This window comes from Echiichthys vipera (assembly GCF_963691815.1).
Source record: "Echiichthys vipera genome assembly, chromosome: 2".
NCBI classification, from domain to species: Eukaryota; Metazoa; Chordata; class Actinopteri; order Perciformes; family Trachinidae; genus Echiichthys; species Echiichthys vipera.
Window position 1 is genome coordinate 6,381,882 of NC_139827.1, and position 15,928 is coordinate 6,397,809.

Below are 15,928 nucleotides of genomic sequence, written 5' to 3' on the forward strand. Positions count from 1 at the left end.
TAAATACAGAAATTAATAAATGCATGAATGACTTTATAAATAAAGGAATAAATAAATTCAAAAATGAATACATGTATGTATAAATGTATAAATAAATAAATGCATAAATACAGGAATTAATAAGTGTATAAATGATTAAATAAATGAATATAGGAATAAATAATAACAGGAATTAAATGTTTGAATGAATGTATAAATAAATAAATACAGGAAAAAATAAATACAGAAATTAATAAATGCATTAATGTATAAATGATTAAATAAATGATAAATATAGGAATAAATAAAAACAGAAATTAAATGTATGAATGAATGTGTAAATAAATAAATGTATGAATAAATACAGGAAAAATAAATACAGAAATGAATAAATGCATGAATAAATAAATGTAATTCTACATTTAGGTTCACTTACATTAACATTAATTTATGTATGTCTATGTACATATGTTAATGAGTTAGGAAGTCTCATTTATTCTTGCATTTATTTATTTACAGTATTTCATAATTTATTTTTTCATTCCTGTATTTATTAATGCATTTATTTATTTATTCCATTATTTATTAATGCATTTATTTATTTATTCCAGTATTTATTTATGTATTTATTAATGCATTCATTTATTTATTCCAGTATTTATTTATGTATTATTCCATTATTTATTAATGCATTTATTTATTTATTTATTCCAGTATTTATTTATGTATTTATTCCAGTATTTATTAATGCATTTATTTATTTATTCCAGTATTTATTTATGTATTTATTCCAGTATTTATCAATGCATTTATGTATTTATTCCAGTATTTATTCATGTATTTATTCCAGTATTTATGAATGCATTTATTTATGTATTCCAGTATTTATTTATGTATTTATGTATTTATTTATTCCAGTATTTATTTATGTATTTATTTATTCCAGTATTTATTTATGTATTTAATGAGACGTCATGTTGAGTCCTCCACGTGAATCGCTTTTTTATTTATTTTTTAAATCAAAATTTAGTGAAATAGTGAATTAAATGTATTCAGTGAGGGTTAATGTGAGGGAGGTGGGTGTGTAGCATAATGTGTCAGGAGTGTGACTGGGCGTGAGTGTCACATGCCCGCTGCCACACACACACACACACACACACACACACACACACACACACACACAGACACACACATAGACACAGACACAGACACAGACACACAGGCGGCAGTTTCTCACCTCCGCTTCCCCAGAAAAGACGCACACAGCTCGGCTACTGCTCCTCTGTGGACCCGCACACCGACGGCAATGGCGACCGGTGACAGCCAGGCAACTTTCGACTCCTGCCTCAGTGAGTAACCCCAGAAACACACACGTTTGTGGGCTGTTTTAGATCCGACACGACGCTAAATTACCTGTAAATAAACAAATATCGGAACCAACTGACGCTGCTTTGTTTACTAACGGTTAACGTTACATCAACGGTCGGCTCGTGCCGTGTCAGTTGGGACTTAATTACAGTAAAAACGCTTCATAAATGCGACTAAAATGCTGAATGTTGACTTATTTTTAACTTTAATTAAAATAATAATAAGTTTGGTTTTGTGCAGAAAGTATCAGTTGAACAGGAAGTTGGTTAGCTCGAGCGGTGTGTGCGCTCCTGCTGCGGTGCACGCGCACTGTGGCAAAACATCTTTATTATATTTTTATTATTCAGTTTTTTATTTGATTTAAAGTAGCTACGATGGAGAATTACACACTTTCAAGTTAAAATACGCATTTAAAAATATACTGAAAAGTCAATAAGTAAGCAGCAGAATGTGTCTCAAGTGTTTTAAAAGCGTGTATTTCCGTTAAAACTACCTGTTTTTGACTCTTATGAAAATATAATTTCCTATTCTTTTGGTTAGTTTCCTTCAGATAAGTTCAAGTTTCATACAATAGCAAAATCCTTGTTGGAGATACAAGATTTCACCCCAAAAAACAGCAGTATTTAATGAGTTTTACCACTTTCAATGCGACATTTGAATCTTTAAAGTGAATAAAAACTCCATCAAACAGATAAATGAGTTGTAGAAAATGATTTAAATAGCAGGAAAAGTTTAATGCTGAAGTGGTTGGTTGGTTGATTAATCAATTAGTATATTGGCAGAAGATTATTCAACATCAATTTCCATAAACAACTCTCATTTAAGTCATTGTTTGAGCAAAATTGCTACTTTTAAAAAATGTTTTTTTAACATGCAACTTGAAAATGTCTTGGAAATTCTAATGGGTTTTATAAACTAAACCTAAAAAACAACCAAACACATCCAGTATACAGTACTTGAATAATGTAAAGTTGCACTTATCAGTATACTTGGTACAACATAGGTGTGTTTTTTTGTCTGTGTGGGTCTTCCCTTTTCACTTCCTCATTAAATGTTATATTTATTTGCATGTATTTGATCTAAATCTGTGACATTATGAACAGATGTTTTGCATTTTTGACTCTTTTCCCTGGTGTTCTTGTTCCAGATCAGGCCACAGACCCAAACAATGAGGAGGACAGATGGGACTGCATCCAGACCTTCTACCAGCTCGTCGACCAAGAGACTGATGGGTAAACCGAGCACTGCACAGAACCGCATCAAAGCCTTATTTTTACCTACTTTATGTGCTCGCACGCGCGCACACACACACACACACAACCCTGCGTTAGTTTCCAGAGCATCTTTGAACCCGAGCTGAAGTTTTCGGGGGGGGGGGGGGGGGGGGGGTGCTTGCGTCTTGAAGTTTTAACGCAAGAGAGAGTTGCTTCACATCCATGTTGCAGCTTCTCGTTTACACCATCTTGCAAGAGGGATGGGGAACTTTGAAGCACCTTTTCTTATTTTCAGTAAGTTTCTTAGGTTTTCATTCATTTTTATTAGCTTTATTTATATATTTATACACATATATATCAATGTGTGTAAACTATGTGAATAATACTTGTATAAATGTCGGCACATGTTCTTTTCTCACCGTTTATGCAGATGTTTTATTGCGATTTAAATCTTAATATTCTGCTTTTTCAGCCCACAGGTAGCGATTCGCCTTCTCGCCCATAAAATCCAGTCACCACAGGAGAAAGAGGCCCTGCAGGCTCTCACTGTAAGTTATCAAATTCTTCATCTCTACATATAAACACACAGATGCACAGTTTATTTTCATCTGTTATTAAATCATATTCATCTGTGACGTTCCCAGCAGCGACAAGCATCTAATTTCGCCCTATTAATGTGATGTTTTAGTGAGGAGGAGGAGGAGGAGGAGGAGTGTCTCACCCTGGTTTGGTCATGCTTTTATTTCTTTATTTAAAACTATTTCTCATGGGTTATATTCTGAATTTGTCACAGCGACTTTAAAAAAGGTACAGGCCGTTCACTGATAAACAAAAGTCTTTGTTTTAGCGTCTCTGAAGAATATCTGTGACTAACTGTCATCACATGGCCCGAGTGACACGAGGGGTTTAATCTGCATTTTAAATCTGCTGTGACAGCACACTGTTTGTCATCCATGCGTTAAAAGAGCCGCAGTGTTTCACTATAAAATGTAATTTAGGGGAAGCTTCTCGAAGGTTCATGTGCCTCGTGTCATGTGACATTTAAAAGGTGGTTAACCACGAAGCATTCAGTGACAAATCTGCCCCCTCTCTCTCTCTCTCTCTCGTGCGCGCTCCTTTGTGTTGCGCAAGAATACAATGCTTTTTTTCCCGTCCTTTCATTTTCACTTGTTGAAAAAGCTGCTGTTGATAATAATTTGGTGCTTCCCAGGTTCTCGAGGCGTGTATGAACAACTGCGGGAAGAGGTTCCACAGCGAGGCCGCCAAGTTTCGCTTTCTCAATGAGCTCATCAAACTCTTAACACCGAAGGTAATCACAGAGAGACGGGTGTCTTTAGTTACCTTTGTGCATGTAGCAGTCCCATTTCTTTGCAGCCATTATAAAATCTTTAATTTAAGTTAATGAACTGTGTCTTCTCTTAGTTATTTGGGGGAAAAGTCAATGATTCATATCACACAAGATAGACATTTTATTGGCAACTGGGTATATTTTTATCCTATTTTAATACTTGAGACTTGTTTGTGTCTGTTTTGGTTTTATGAAATCAGACTGTTTCATTTTAGGTGTCCATATATATACACACAGGGCTAAGTTAAAAGAGGTTATAAAACCTGTGAATGAATATCAAAGATGCTCTCTGAAGACTGACTGAGCTGCTCGATGTTTCCTGAGCAGTACTTTGGCGCGTGGACTCCACAGAAGGTGAAAGACCGAGTGACGGAGGTCCTCTACGGCTGGACTCTGTGGCTCAAAGACGAACCCAAGATTCAGGAAGCTTACAGCATGCTCAAGAAACAAGGTCTGGATACGCTCTTACACTCTTGACACAACACTTTAGTTATTCACATGATATCACAAGAGTTTACAGATATGTAAAAGATACAATGTAATTTATCCCCTCCCATTTCTTTTTGTTATTTTAGGTATTGTGAAGAAAGATCCCAAACTACCAGACACAGTCATAATGGCACCTCCGACGCAAAGAACCACAGAATCTGTTTTTGACCAGGAGGACAAAGCCAAGGTAGGTGTGCGTGTGTACGTATTAGTGTGTGTGTGTCAGCAGCTTAAATACAAAGTTATGGACACGAACAAACAAACAACAAAACAAGCTGAGAGAACTTACGTGAGAAAACAAAAGATTCAGTTACGATACCAGGTCAATTTATAAACATCGGCATATCAATGAAACTGCCTCCATGTCTTTCATTTTGGATTTAAAAGCATTTAGTGGGATTAATTCCCTCAGTTTCAGGTCCTTCTGCGACACATCTCATGCAGAGGGTGCAGAGTACACCCTTTTTCCCTGTCTCTGTACGGGCATTTCAGACAGAAAGCAAAGTAAACAAGTCCTGAGAACACATCGAGTGCTGTCTGGTTCTTTTCTGCGTTTAAGGACACATAGGTAGTATGGGAGTATACCTAGATTTGTGTTATAGGTAAAAGTATGTTAGCGTTGGATAAAAGCGTCAGCTAAATGAATGTAGTCTAAAATTAAAGCAATTCTTACCTTTCTTGCACGTCTCACAGCACTTCTCTCCAAAGTCCCACTCTCTTCCCCCTGCCTGACCTCTGACGCTCCCTCCTCCCCGACACCTGAAGTGAGAGAGAGATGCTGCGTTCCAGTGCCATGCGAAGTTGGAAGTTTGGACCTCCAACAATGCAATGCAAACCTCCTCCTAGCGAATTTGGGGTAGATCAACCTACCCCAAATAAGCTAGTAGGAGGTTCCACTTTGACAGGCATTCCAGTGCACTTTGCTAGATGGAGGTCCGAAACTTTGGACTTCTAAAAGCGGCATGAGCAGGCCAAGTGAAACGGAGCGACGGATGACAGGCAGGAAGCTCAGCAAATAAATTTATGCGGACCAAATAAAATGATTCGCCAGACTTTTATCAGAAATATGAGAGTTTCAACACCTGGTGGATTTCTTTTACATTTTAGTCCACCATGCGCTTATGAGGGTCATGACCGAAAGAACGAGGTCGCGGGTACAAGCGGCCGAAATGGGTTTTCTCAGGAGGGGGGCTGGAGTCTCCCTTAGAGATAGGGTCAGAAGTTCAGCCATCCGTGAGGAACTCAGAGTAGAGCCGCTGCTCCTTTGCGTTGAAAGGAGTCAGTTGAGGTGGTTCAGGATCATCTAGTAAGGATGAACCCTGGGCGCCTCCCTAGGGAGGTGTCCCAGGCACGTCCAGCTGGGAGGAGGCCTCGGGGAAGACCCAGGACTAGGTGGAGGGATTATATCTCCACACTGGCCTGGGAACGCCTCGGGATCCCCCAGTTAGAGCTGGTTAATGTGGCCCGGGAAAGGGAAGTTTGGGGTCCCCTGCTAAAGCTGCTGCCCCCGCGACCCGACCCCGGATAAGAGGTTGAAGATGAGATGAGAAGATGCGCTTATGAGGAGCATTTTAAAATTACAAAAGAAAAATGTAACAATGCCAGAAAGGTAAGAATTGCTTTATGTTGCATCCTGCTAAAAATGTCTTTGTATTGTCAACAGCTGTTAGCCAGATTATTGAAAAGCGGTCGTCCTGAAGACCTGGAAACTGCCAACAGACTCATTAAAAGCACCATGAAAGAGGTGAGCCGTGCTGTGGTGGTGATGCTCACGTTTGCATGGAGACATTTGTAATTGTACAAGGTTTGATATTCATTCGTTTATGTTTTAGGAACAAGAGAGGGCAGAGAAAGTGTCAAAGCGGGAGTGTACTCTGAAGGAGGTGGAGAGCAACACCAAACAGCTCAGACAGCTGCTGGACCAGCACGCCATCACCGGAGCCTCGTTACAACCGAGTGATGACGCAAAGGTACGTTTGCACAAACTATCAAGCAGCTGGATGTGGAAGTCCTGTGATTGTTGTCCCTCTCCTGGCTGATTTGTTTCAGTATAAGTATAACTCAACATCTGATCCTGGCCTCCTCCCCGCCGCAGGCCCTGTACGAGCGCTGTGATCGGCTGAGGCCTAGCTTATTCCGCCTGGCCAGCGACACGACGGACGACGACGCAGCTCTCGCACAGATCCTGGTGGCCAACGACGAGCTAACACTTGTAGTGAACGCCTACAAAGACCGAGCGGGGAAGAAGGAATGTAACGGAGGAAGAGAGAGAAGTAGAAGCAAAGAAGAAATGGAGGGTAAAAAAACGACAGGCCTCATTTTCTACACATTTGTTCTTTTCGTAGCCCCTTTGGGAAACACCTTGACCCCGTGTTTGGCTCTCTGCTGATCCTGTTTCTTCTTGTTCCTCCAGCTCCAAAGAGTCCCAGAGAGATTAAAAGCTACCACCTCATCGACCTGTCAGCACTGGACTCTCCACAGACCCACAGAAAAGCTGATTCACCACAGACCTTTGAATCCTCTTCGCCCGTGTTTTCCTCTCTCCTGGAAAGTACCTTCCACTCAGCAGCTGAACTGGACTTCAATGAATTAGGTAGACCTGCGTTTGTACCTATTTACGGTTTGTTCTCTCAGCGAGTGACATCAGGGTTCGTACGGGTGCTGGAAATCCTTGGAAACACTTTGAAAAGTGCTTGGATTTTGAATAAAGTGCTTAAAAATTTAGGTTATATGGTATGACTTATGATATAAACCAGAGAAAAGAAGATCTGAGAGACTGAAAACAGCATTTTATGACATTTTTGCATGTAAAATGACTTTTGATAATTAACATATTAGCAAAATAGTTAGTGATTATATTTATGTCGATCTATTAGTTGACTAATCGTTGCAGCTGAGTCTATATAGAGACATGAAAGCTGTCTTAAAACATAATTTTGGCTATTTCTAGCACAATAACATCTAATTTAATGTGATCAAGTTCAATAATAAGCCCTCTGAATATACTGTATGTACTGTATACAAATATGTAATTCACCACAGCTGTAATTTGCTTAAAACGCATTTAAATCAGGGTTCGTACAGGTGCTTGAAATCCTTGAATTTAAATTTGGTGTTTGCAGGGTTTGAAAAACTGCTTGAATTTTTTTGATAAAGTGCTTGAAAATGCTTGAAATTACATCCACATATCTTTCAGAACAAATAGCTATAGAATAGAAATATGATTTAATTTATTGTCTATATAGAAATATGTAACTGTAAGGTGCTGGAAAAGCTTGAAAATGCACCTTGAAATGCTTGAAAAGTGCTTGAATTTGACTTTGGAAAATGTGCAGGAACCCTGGAACATGCTTCGTAATGACAATGATGTTCTGTCATTACAGAGTTTGATAATCTGGGCCCAAAACAGACTGCGGAGACGCCCAGGTCGTATTATGAAGAACTGCTGCAGGTGAGGCTCGGGCGTGAAGTGGAAGGTCAAGATTTAAAAAAGGTGTTTTTATTCAGACGAGTGTTTTAACACAGTTTATCGTTTCTGTCAGCTGAACGGCGAGGTGCAGATGATGAATGCGGAGCAGAACGGAGGGAGAGGTGTTATGTTGAGAGCCCGTGGATGTGGGGGGACAAACATTTGGTAAGGACGGAGAAAAGAAAGGAACCATTGCAGACTTTGGATGTGGCACCTGTCCAGTTGGGAATTGATACGATTTTGGTATCGCTTCTGCCGTCAGCGGTCTGAACACAGTGTGGATGAAACGAGAGACTATTTTAAGCTTTCTTTATTTAGGTTTTCCGGCTTTTCAAAGAAAAAAAAATCTAATTATAACACCAAGCTTTAGACCGTTTCTTCTTTCATATCGTATTGTGTTCCTTCTGTGTTTGGCTTTGTAAAGCACTTTGTGACTTATGTCTGTGAAAAGTCATCTCATCTCATCTTCATCCGCTTATCCGGGGTCGGGTCGCAGGGCAGCAGCTTTAGCAGGGAACCCCAAACTTCCCTTTCCCGGGCCACATTAACCAGCTCTAACTGGGGGATCCTGAGGCGTTCCCAGGACAGTGTGGAGATATAATCTCTCCACCTGGTCCTGGGTCTTCCCCGAGGCCTCCTCCCAGCTGGACGTGCCTGGAACACCTCCCTAGGGAGGTGTCCAGGGGGCATCCTTACTAGAGTAGATGTCCGAACTACACAAATACATGTTACTTACCGGTACTTTCTTATCCACCTTCTTGTTACAAGTTTAACCAGTGTTTTACTACTGTCAGAAAAGCAGACAGCTTTGATGAAAGGGATGAAGGAGTTCGGACTCATTCGATACCAATTTGTTCTCAATTCCCATCCAGAGGCACATGTTTATATTTAGAAATAACAATAAAAACAACAGTTTACATAAACCAATAATCAATACAATGTGCTGGTAATTGATCACTGTTTCTAATGATTTTGCACGATATTGATCGTCCTGAGTGCGACATTAATCCTTCACGTTAAAACATTTAAAAGAACGACTATGACGGAGTCCAACCGATAATATCGACCTGCTGTTACTGCAGCAAACTTGTTTTTATGTGTAATACATTTGTCTCAATTCATATTTCATTAGTTTGTATCTTTATTTAAAATTAATTACATTTTCAATGACGTTTACTGTTCTTGTATTTACACTGACTGTCATCTTGGATAGTAGGGTTTGTCGTCCTTCTACTCAGATATATCCACGTTATTTTGTTTGTGTTGTGCATTAATGTAACGTCTTTATCGTTGTTCTTTTGTTATTCTCAAGTTTTGCTTTCTGCCTTAAAAGTCCATCATTAATGTTGTTGCATTCTGGGAACATGTAAAAGACATTTTTGCAAGATATATAATATATTTTGTTTAAAACTACGCCATTGAACTACGGCCTTGAAAGGAGCCTTGAAAGGAGAAATTAACTGTAATTTCAATGTATATTTCTATTTATATATCCTGTATCCTGTATATCGCACATATTGTACAGTATTTCTTTACATTGCACATTATCATCTCCTGTTTTTGTATTTCTTTGCACTGATTTATTTATTGTACAGTATATATATTTTGCACTTATTGCACCCTGGGTATGACAGAAACGTATTCCCAATTGTTCTTAGACTAGGAGCCAGTTGAGGTGGTTCAGGATCATCTAGTAAGGATGAACCCTGGGCGCCTCCCTAGGGAGGTTTTCCAGGCACGTCCAGCTGGGAGGAGGCCTCGGGGAAGACCCAGGACCAGGTGGAGAGATCATATCTCCACACTGGCCTGGAAACGCCTCAGGATCCCCCAGTTAGAGCTGGTTAATGTGGCCCGGGAAAGGGAAGTTTGGGGTCCCCTGCTAAAGCTGCTGCCCCGCGACCCGACCCCGGATAAGCGGATGAAGATGAGATGAGAGATGAGATGAGATAAAACTACGACTCTACGGAGACGTTCTCGACTTCATTTACCGTATTTCTAAAATGATCTTTTCCTCGATCAGGTCGCTCCCTGACAATCAACATTTTGCCGAGGCAGAATCACCGTCCAAGTCGCACAAACAACTCGGCGAGGTGTCGGCATCTCCGGTGAAATCTAAGGAGCGCTCGTGTCCCCCACACCTCCTGAAGAACATCTTCGTTCCAGTGGAGACCATCAGATCCAGTATGTTCACGCGGAGAAACAGCACGGCACACGTGTTTCAACGCTACTGTTTTGTTATTCTTCTTTATCGTCCTGCTGGATATCCTGTCTAAACGTCTGTTGTCTTCTTGTTTGTTGTAGGTAATTGTGAGCCGATCACTTTATACGATCAGGGCGGCGTCCATGTCTCCCTCCATTTTGCCAAAGACTCTCCGCCGGGTCATCCAGGCATCGCTGTGGTCGTCGTCTCCACCGTGAACACATCTGCCATCGATGTGAAAGACTTCCTGCTACAAGCTGCTGTTCCAAAGGTATTCAGAGTCTGTTATAAAAATAACTTTTATTCAGCCGAATATCAGTATCGGCCTCGTGGACTATTGGCAAATAAGACCAAATTCACAAGTGATCGATGTTTATCTGCTGTGTTGCGTCAAGTTTGCTCTAAATGTTGTGTTCAAAGGTTCAAATGGCTTTTGAAGCTGTTATTTTTTCAAAGAAACAATATTTTTCATGTGAAAGGAGGTTATATTAAAAGGTTGTATCTTCAAAGAGAGTGTAATGAAGGGCTGAATGACTTTAAACAGTTCAGTTAGTTTTTTATAATGAATATTTTTTGTTTACCTAATTAAAAAAAAGCGAGAATAAAGAACGACAAACATAAAAACAACAAAAAAAACATCAGCATCAGCCCAGAATTTCACAATCGTGCATCCCTAGTTTTAAAAATATATTTATATTTTGCAGTTATAACCAGAACTAGTATGCACAATTGTCACTTTATATCATATGTTAGGTTTAATTACTTATTATTTATTTTATTTTAATAATTATAGATCTGCCAGTGGGGCTGTAAATTAGCTGTGTGGCTAAAATCCCACACATATTTACATGTTAATTAAAATGTTGTGTCCCATTTTTAAAGATAAACAAATCAAATTGTATAAAGTTCATCATATACCACAGTGGTAGAGATAATGACTGCAGATTTAGTTCATTGTTCCAGTGCAAAACCTTTTCAAAATAAGAGGCATGGATGGAAACTTGCACACTTTTCATCTTTCAGCAGTTTGACTCGTTTTTCTGTTAATGAATCTGCAGTTAATTGTCGTTTTTTTGGCTCTCCTGCTGCAGACCATGTTAGTGAAACTCCAGCCCGCCTCAGGGACACACCTACCTCCTTACAACCCTCTCCTGCCTCCACCTGCCATCTCGCAGATCCTCCTACTGGCTAATCCTCAGAAGGTGAGTTTGTCAAGAGCTGCTGATTTACATCGATCACTCACTTTTACGTACGGTACATGTAGTGACTTGTTCTTAACAAAAAACAACAAAAACGAAAACCTCAGCCGCTGTACTGGAACCTGTCACTCGCCTTCCATGTCCAGTGAATCCAACACGTCTTTTGCAATTATCAACATTTATTTATTGACCTGCACTTTTGACAGTACGCGCCCAAACCGAACTGTGAATACAAACAGCACAAAAGGCTCACATTACAGCCACAACGCATAAATAAAAAGGCAAAAACGACAACAACGATGACCACAACAGTGTTTGCTCTTCCCGTCAGCACCTGCTGAGTAATTCACCTTTTGCTGTATTAAATACTTCCTATAGCCCACAGTGCAGAACGCTACCTACTGTGGCCTCCAGGAAATAAACAAAAAAATACAAATATAACCAAAAACATGGCTCTAATAGTACTGTATTTTCCGCACTATATAATAATAAGCGCCTTACAATCCGGTGCGGCTTATATATGGACCAATATTGAGCCACAACAGGTCTCGCAACTACGGTAAGCAGCAATCGACTCTATTTCCCCCGTAGAAGAAGTAATGCGCGGTGCATGTTGAGATGTATGACTTTAATGAGTTTAAACTCAAGGCCATTAGTCACGCAGTAGAACACGGGAATAGAGCAGCAGCCAGAGAGTTGAACATGAACCAATCAATGGTGCGGAAGTGGAGGAAGCAACAAGACGACCTGCGCCAAGTAAAGAAAACTAAACAGAGTTTTCGAGTGAACAGAGCGAGACAGCTGCAGCTGGAGGACAAACTCCAACAGTGGGTTGTTCAACAGAGAGCAGCAAGTAGAAGTGTCCGTACAATCACTATTCGACTGAAGGCAACAGCGCTAGCACGCAAACTTAACAACAATGAATTTAGAGGCGGTCCTTCTAAAACAGCTGTTTATTCATTTTGGGAGTGAACGGAGTCATCAGAACGCTGGTTTGTAATCTATTAATAAAGTTTGACTGGCCCATCTGACTGTTTTGTTGACATTCCCTTTAGCGCAGCTCCATCTAATGGATGCAGAACGTAACCCCACCCTCCACTGTAGCGTCTGTTCTATGCTCCTTATAATGTGGTGCGCCTTATATATGAAACAAGTTTCAAAATAAGACATTCATTGAAGGTGCGCCTTATAATGTGGTGCACCTTATAGTGCGGAAAATACGGTACATAAAAGTGTGAAACGTGTATATACAAATATTACATTTTAGTGCGTTTATAATAATTAGAATGAATTTGACTTATTGTGGTACAGAACAAGTAAAATCTTGGTACTTCTTATACGACAAACACTGAATCAACATCATGGTTTTGCTACTTTAAGTACTTTTCTTAAATAAAAGTATCAGCAAATATACTTCAAAGTAAAAGTTCTCATTATGCAGAATGGCCCATTTTAAATTAATGTATATTACTGGATTATAAATACTCCACTTATATTACTATATGCATTAATGGTTGGTAAAGAGGCGCTCATTTTAATTACTTTATATGCTGCTGGGTATTTTTGAAGTCTCAGCTTAACCTAAAATAATACATAATGTATTTTTTTTATTGTATTAAGTAACATATACATAAAGCTGCACGCTATGTTAAGTTATTAAATAAATGTAGTAGAGTAAAAAGTACGTTTCCCTCACAACAGAAAATGGAAATACTAAAGTAAAGAACCTCAAACTTTACCGTACTTGAGTAAATGTCCTTAGTTACTCTTCACCACTGTGAACAATAATATACAGCAGCCTGTCCTGGTGTAAAACCTGAATATGAAGCTGTAACTTTTGGCATTTTTACATGATTTATTTCCTGGTTTTGACACCATCATTTCTTCTTTCTAACAAATGTTATAAAGTCAAGAATATTCATATGTGCAGTTGAAAGATGCAGATAAACAGCTTATTGTGAATTGGCAATAACGAGTCATTGATAAATTGGAGTATTCATTTGAATGTAATTATTTATTCATTCATGTTGGATCGCCTGACGTGTTTCCCTTCTACCTTTAGCGGAAGGTGCGTCTACGCTACAAGTTGACACTGACACATGGAGACAAACGGCTCAACGAGACGGGAGAGGTGGACAACTTTCCTGACTGGACCTCTTTGATCGGCCATTAGAAAAAAACAAAACATGGACACTTGGATATAAAAAAATAACAAAAACAGAAATCTAGAGGACGTAAAGTGAATCCAGAGAAGGAAACAAAAAGGTGGAAACTTGTGATCACGTTTCACGAGGTAAACAAAGAAGAAACATAACAAACAAACATCTGTATTCTCAGAAGTGTAACAGTGTGGCTACGGTGACGCAATAATGCTGAAATAATCTCAGAAAGATTTATATTTACTTTAAAACAGTGGGTAAACTTGTTCACAGTTCAGGCTTTATTCCCTGTTCTGCTGTTTGCGTGACCTCTGCCTCCTCCTGTCGTTAAAGAGCAGTTTGTTATTGTACCCATGTGTGTGCTCACATGTAGCCGGTTACATGTCTGCACATTAAAATTGGTATTTATTTGCTTTTGTGCTAAATTCCCAAAGTGCCTCAAAATGTATTATGTTGCATTTTTAATATGTATTTATATACTTTTAATATGTAAGAACGAGGTTGTCTTAAGAAATGAATGTGTGAGAAACCTTCAAAGGTTTTGTATTTGCGGGTAATTTGCGGTGTTTGACCGCACGATTTATGAAAAACGTACAGTAATGGCACCGTGGCTCTGACATCACGTTTTAAGCGCTGCGACTTAAAACACGAGCAAATGAGGAAAAGATCTTCACCACTGGGACAAAACGTAGGCAACATTTAGATACAAGTATATATCTAAATATACTTAACACGAGCAAATCAGGAAACTTTTCCCAACCTGGCAACACACGTGACATAAAGAGATGTGCTGTACAGTGTTTTATGATGCAGAATTAGTTTAATTAGATTCAACATGATCGGGTTTTCTCCGGGTTCTCCGGTTTCCTCCCACAGTCCAAAGACGTGCATGCGTTAAGTGATGACTCTAAGAATTGCCCGTAGGTGTGAGTGGTTGTCTGTCTCTGTTCGTCTCTATGTGTCCTGTGATAGACTGGCGTCCTGTCCAGGGTGTACCCCACCTCACGCCTGATGCCAGCTGGGATCGGCTCCAGCCCCCCCGCGACCCCGACAGGGACAAGCAGTTGACGATGAATGAATGAATTGTTAGGATATTTACTGCCTTTTGCTAATTACAGTAGTCGCATGTTCCTGAGTGTTAAATCACAATGGTTGCATTATATCCCGTTTGATAAATAACTTCCTGCACGAGTTTGCATGTTATCATGAATCGGGAGTAAGTCAGCGCTCTTATTTTTTTTTTAAAAACACTGTTGTTGAACATGAAGCGTGTTGTGAACATACTGTCGCTGATGAAGCGGGTGTCAAATAACTTCAAAAAGGTTTATCCTCCCGTCAAAGAACAAGAGCCTCCACCTTGTCTCAGATAGGCAGTTATTTAACCAACTGAATCTAATGCAGACACTATGAACATACTATATTAAGTGTTTTTCATTCATTCATTCATCTTCAACCTCTTGTCCCTGTCGGGTCGCAGGGGGGCTGGAGCCGATCTCTGCTAACATCGGGCGTGAGGCGGGGTACACCCTGGACAGGACGCCAGTCTATCACAGGGCACATAGAGACAAACAGAGACAGACAACCAGTCACACCTACGGGTGATTTAGAGTCATCAATGAACCGAACACCTGCACGTCTTTGGACTGTGGGAGGAAACCGGAGAACCCGGAGAAAACCCACGCAGACACGGGGAGAACATGCAAACTCCACACAGAAGGGCCCAGGCCGGGTTGCGAACCTGGAACCTTCTCGCTGTGTCTAAGTGTTAGTTCTGCTTTCTGTCAAAGTGGTGAAGATCATTCATTAATCTGCTTGTTTTCTCTAGTTTTCGGTGTGTTGAGCTTCCGAAGCCTCCGTAGATTTGAGACCGTCGTTTCACTGCCCTTTCAAAGTCTCTGTTAATTTAACATGATCACTGTTACCCGGTCAGCTGTTTTTATACTGTGAACGTTACAGTTTGAGTCCACTGTAACTCAACCTGCTTCATCTATCTATCATCTTATGTTGGACTTACACAATGTGAATGTTTCGTTGAATGCTTGTCAGTCCAACACGTCACCAAATAATCCATAAAAGGTTTTTATGTTGAAGGAATCACGCTGACGTCTCATTTAATCATTTTAGTTCAATCTGAAGTGGCTCGGTTTCAATCTTTGACAAATTTCTGGTGTTGAATAAAAGAGAGAAACCCTTCAAACGCCACCAAAGCTCTTGAGATCTTTACTTTTACTTTTATACACACATTTGATGATAACCTTCAGAGCAACTGGCTGACAGTGTTAACACTTAATGTTAATCCCCAGTCTGCTCTGATTGTGCAGCACACCCGGGTCTCCTCTATGCTTCTCCGTATTAATGCAGAAAACTAGCTGCAACGGGGTAGATAGTGGGATTTTCTACCATCTAAAATCACCAATAACGTACTAAACCAAACACCACACAAGCGGATATGTTGCAGCAGGAGTTTGATCCCAAATTTGGGAGAAATTAACAACAAAAGCAA

General features: G+C 39.8%; 1 protein-coding gene across 1 annotated transcript; it reads left to right on the plus strand.

Moving 5' to 3' along the window:
* Positions 1-1,194: 1,194 nt before the first annotated feature.
* On the plus strand, positions 1,195-14,254 carry LOC310958925 (ADP-ribosylation factor-binding protein GGA1-like). The gene is made up of 16 exons (XM_083930089.1): positions 1,195-1,328; positions 2,495-2,579; positions 3,034-3,109; positions 3,772-3,870; positions 4,237-4,360; positions 4,485-4,585; positions 6,062-6,142; positions 6,231-6,368; positions 6,494-6,695; positions 6,812-6,991; positions 7,782-7,849; positions 7,941-8,032; positions 9,888-10,048; positions 10,169-10,338; positions 11,159-11,269; positions 13,329-14,254. Exons 1-16 carry the CDS (start codon positions 1,286-1,288, stop codon positions 13,437-13,439), a joined length of 1,842 nt encoding a protein of 613 aa, XP_083786215.1. The 5' UTR covers positions 1,195-1,285; the 3' UTR covers positions 13,440-14,254.
* Positions 14,255-15,928: the final 1,674 nt, after the last annotated feature.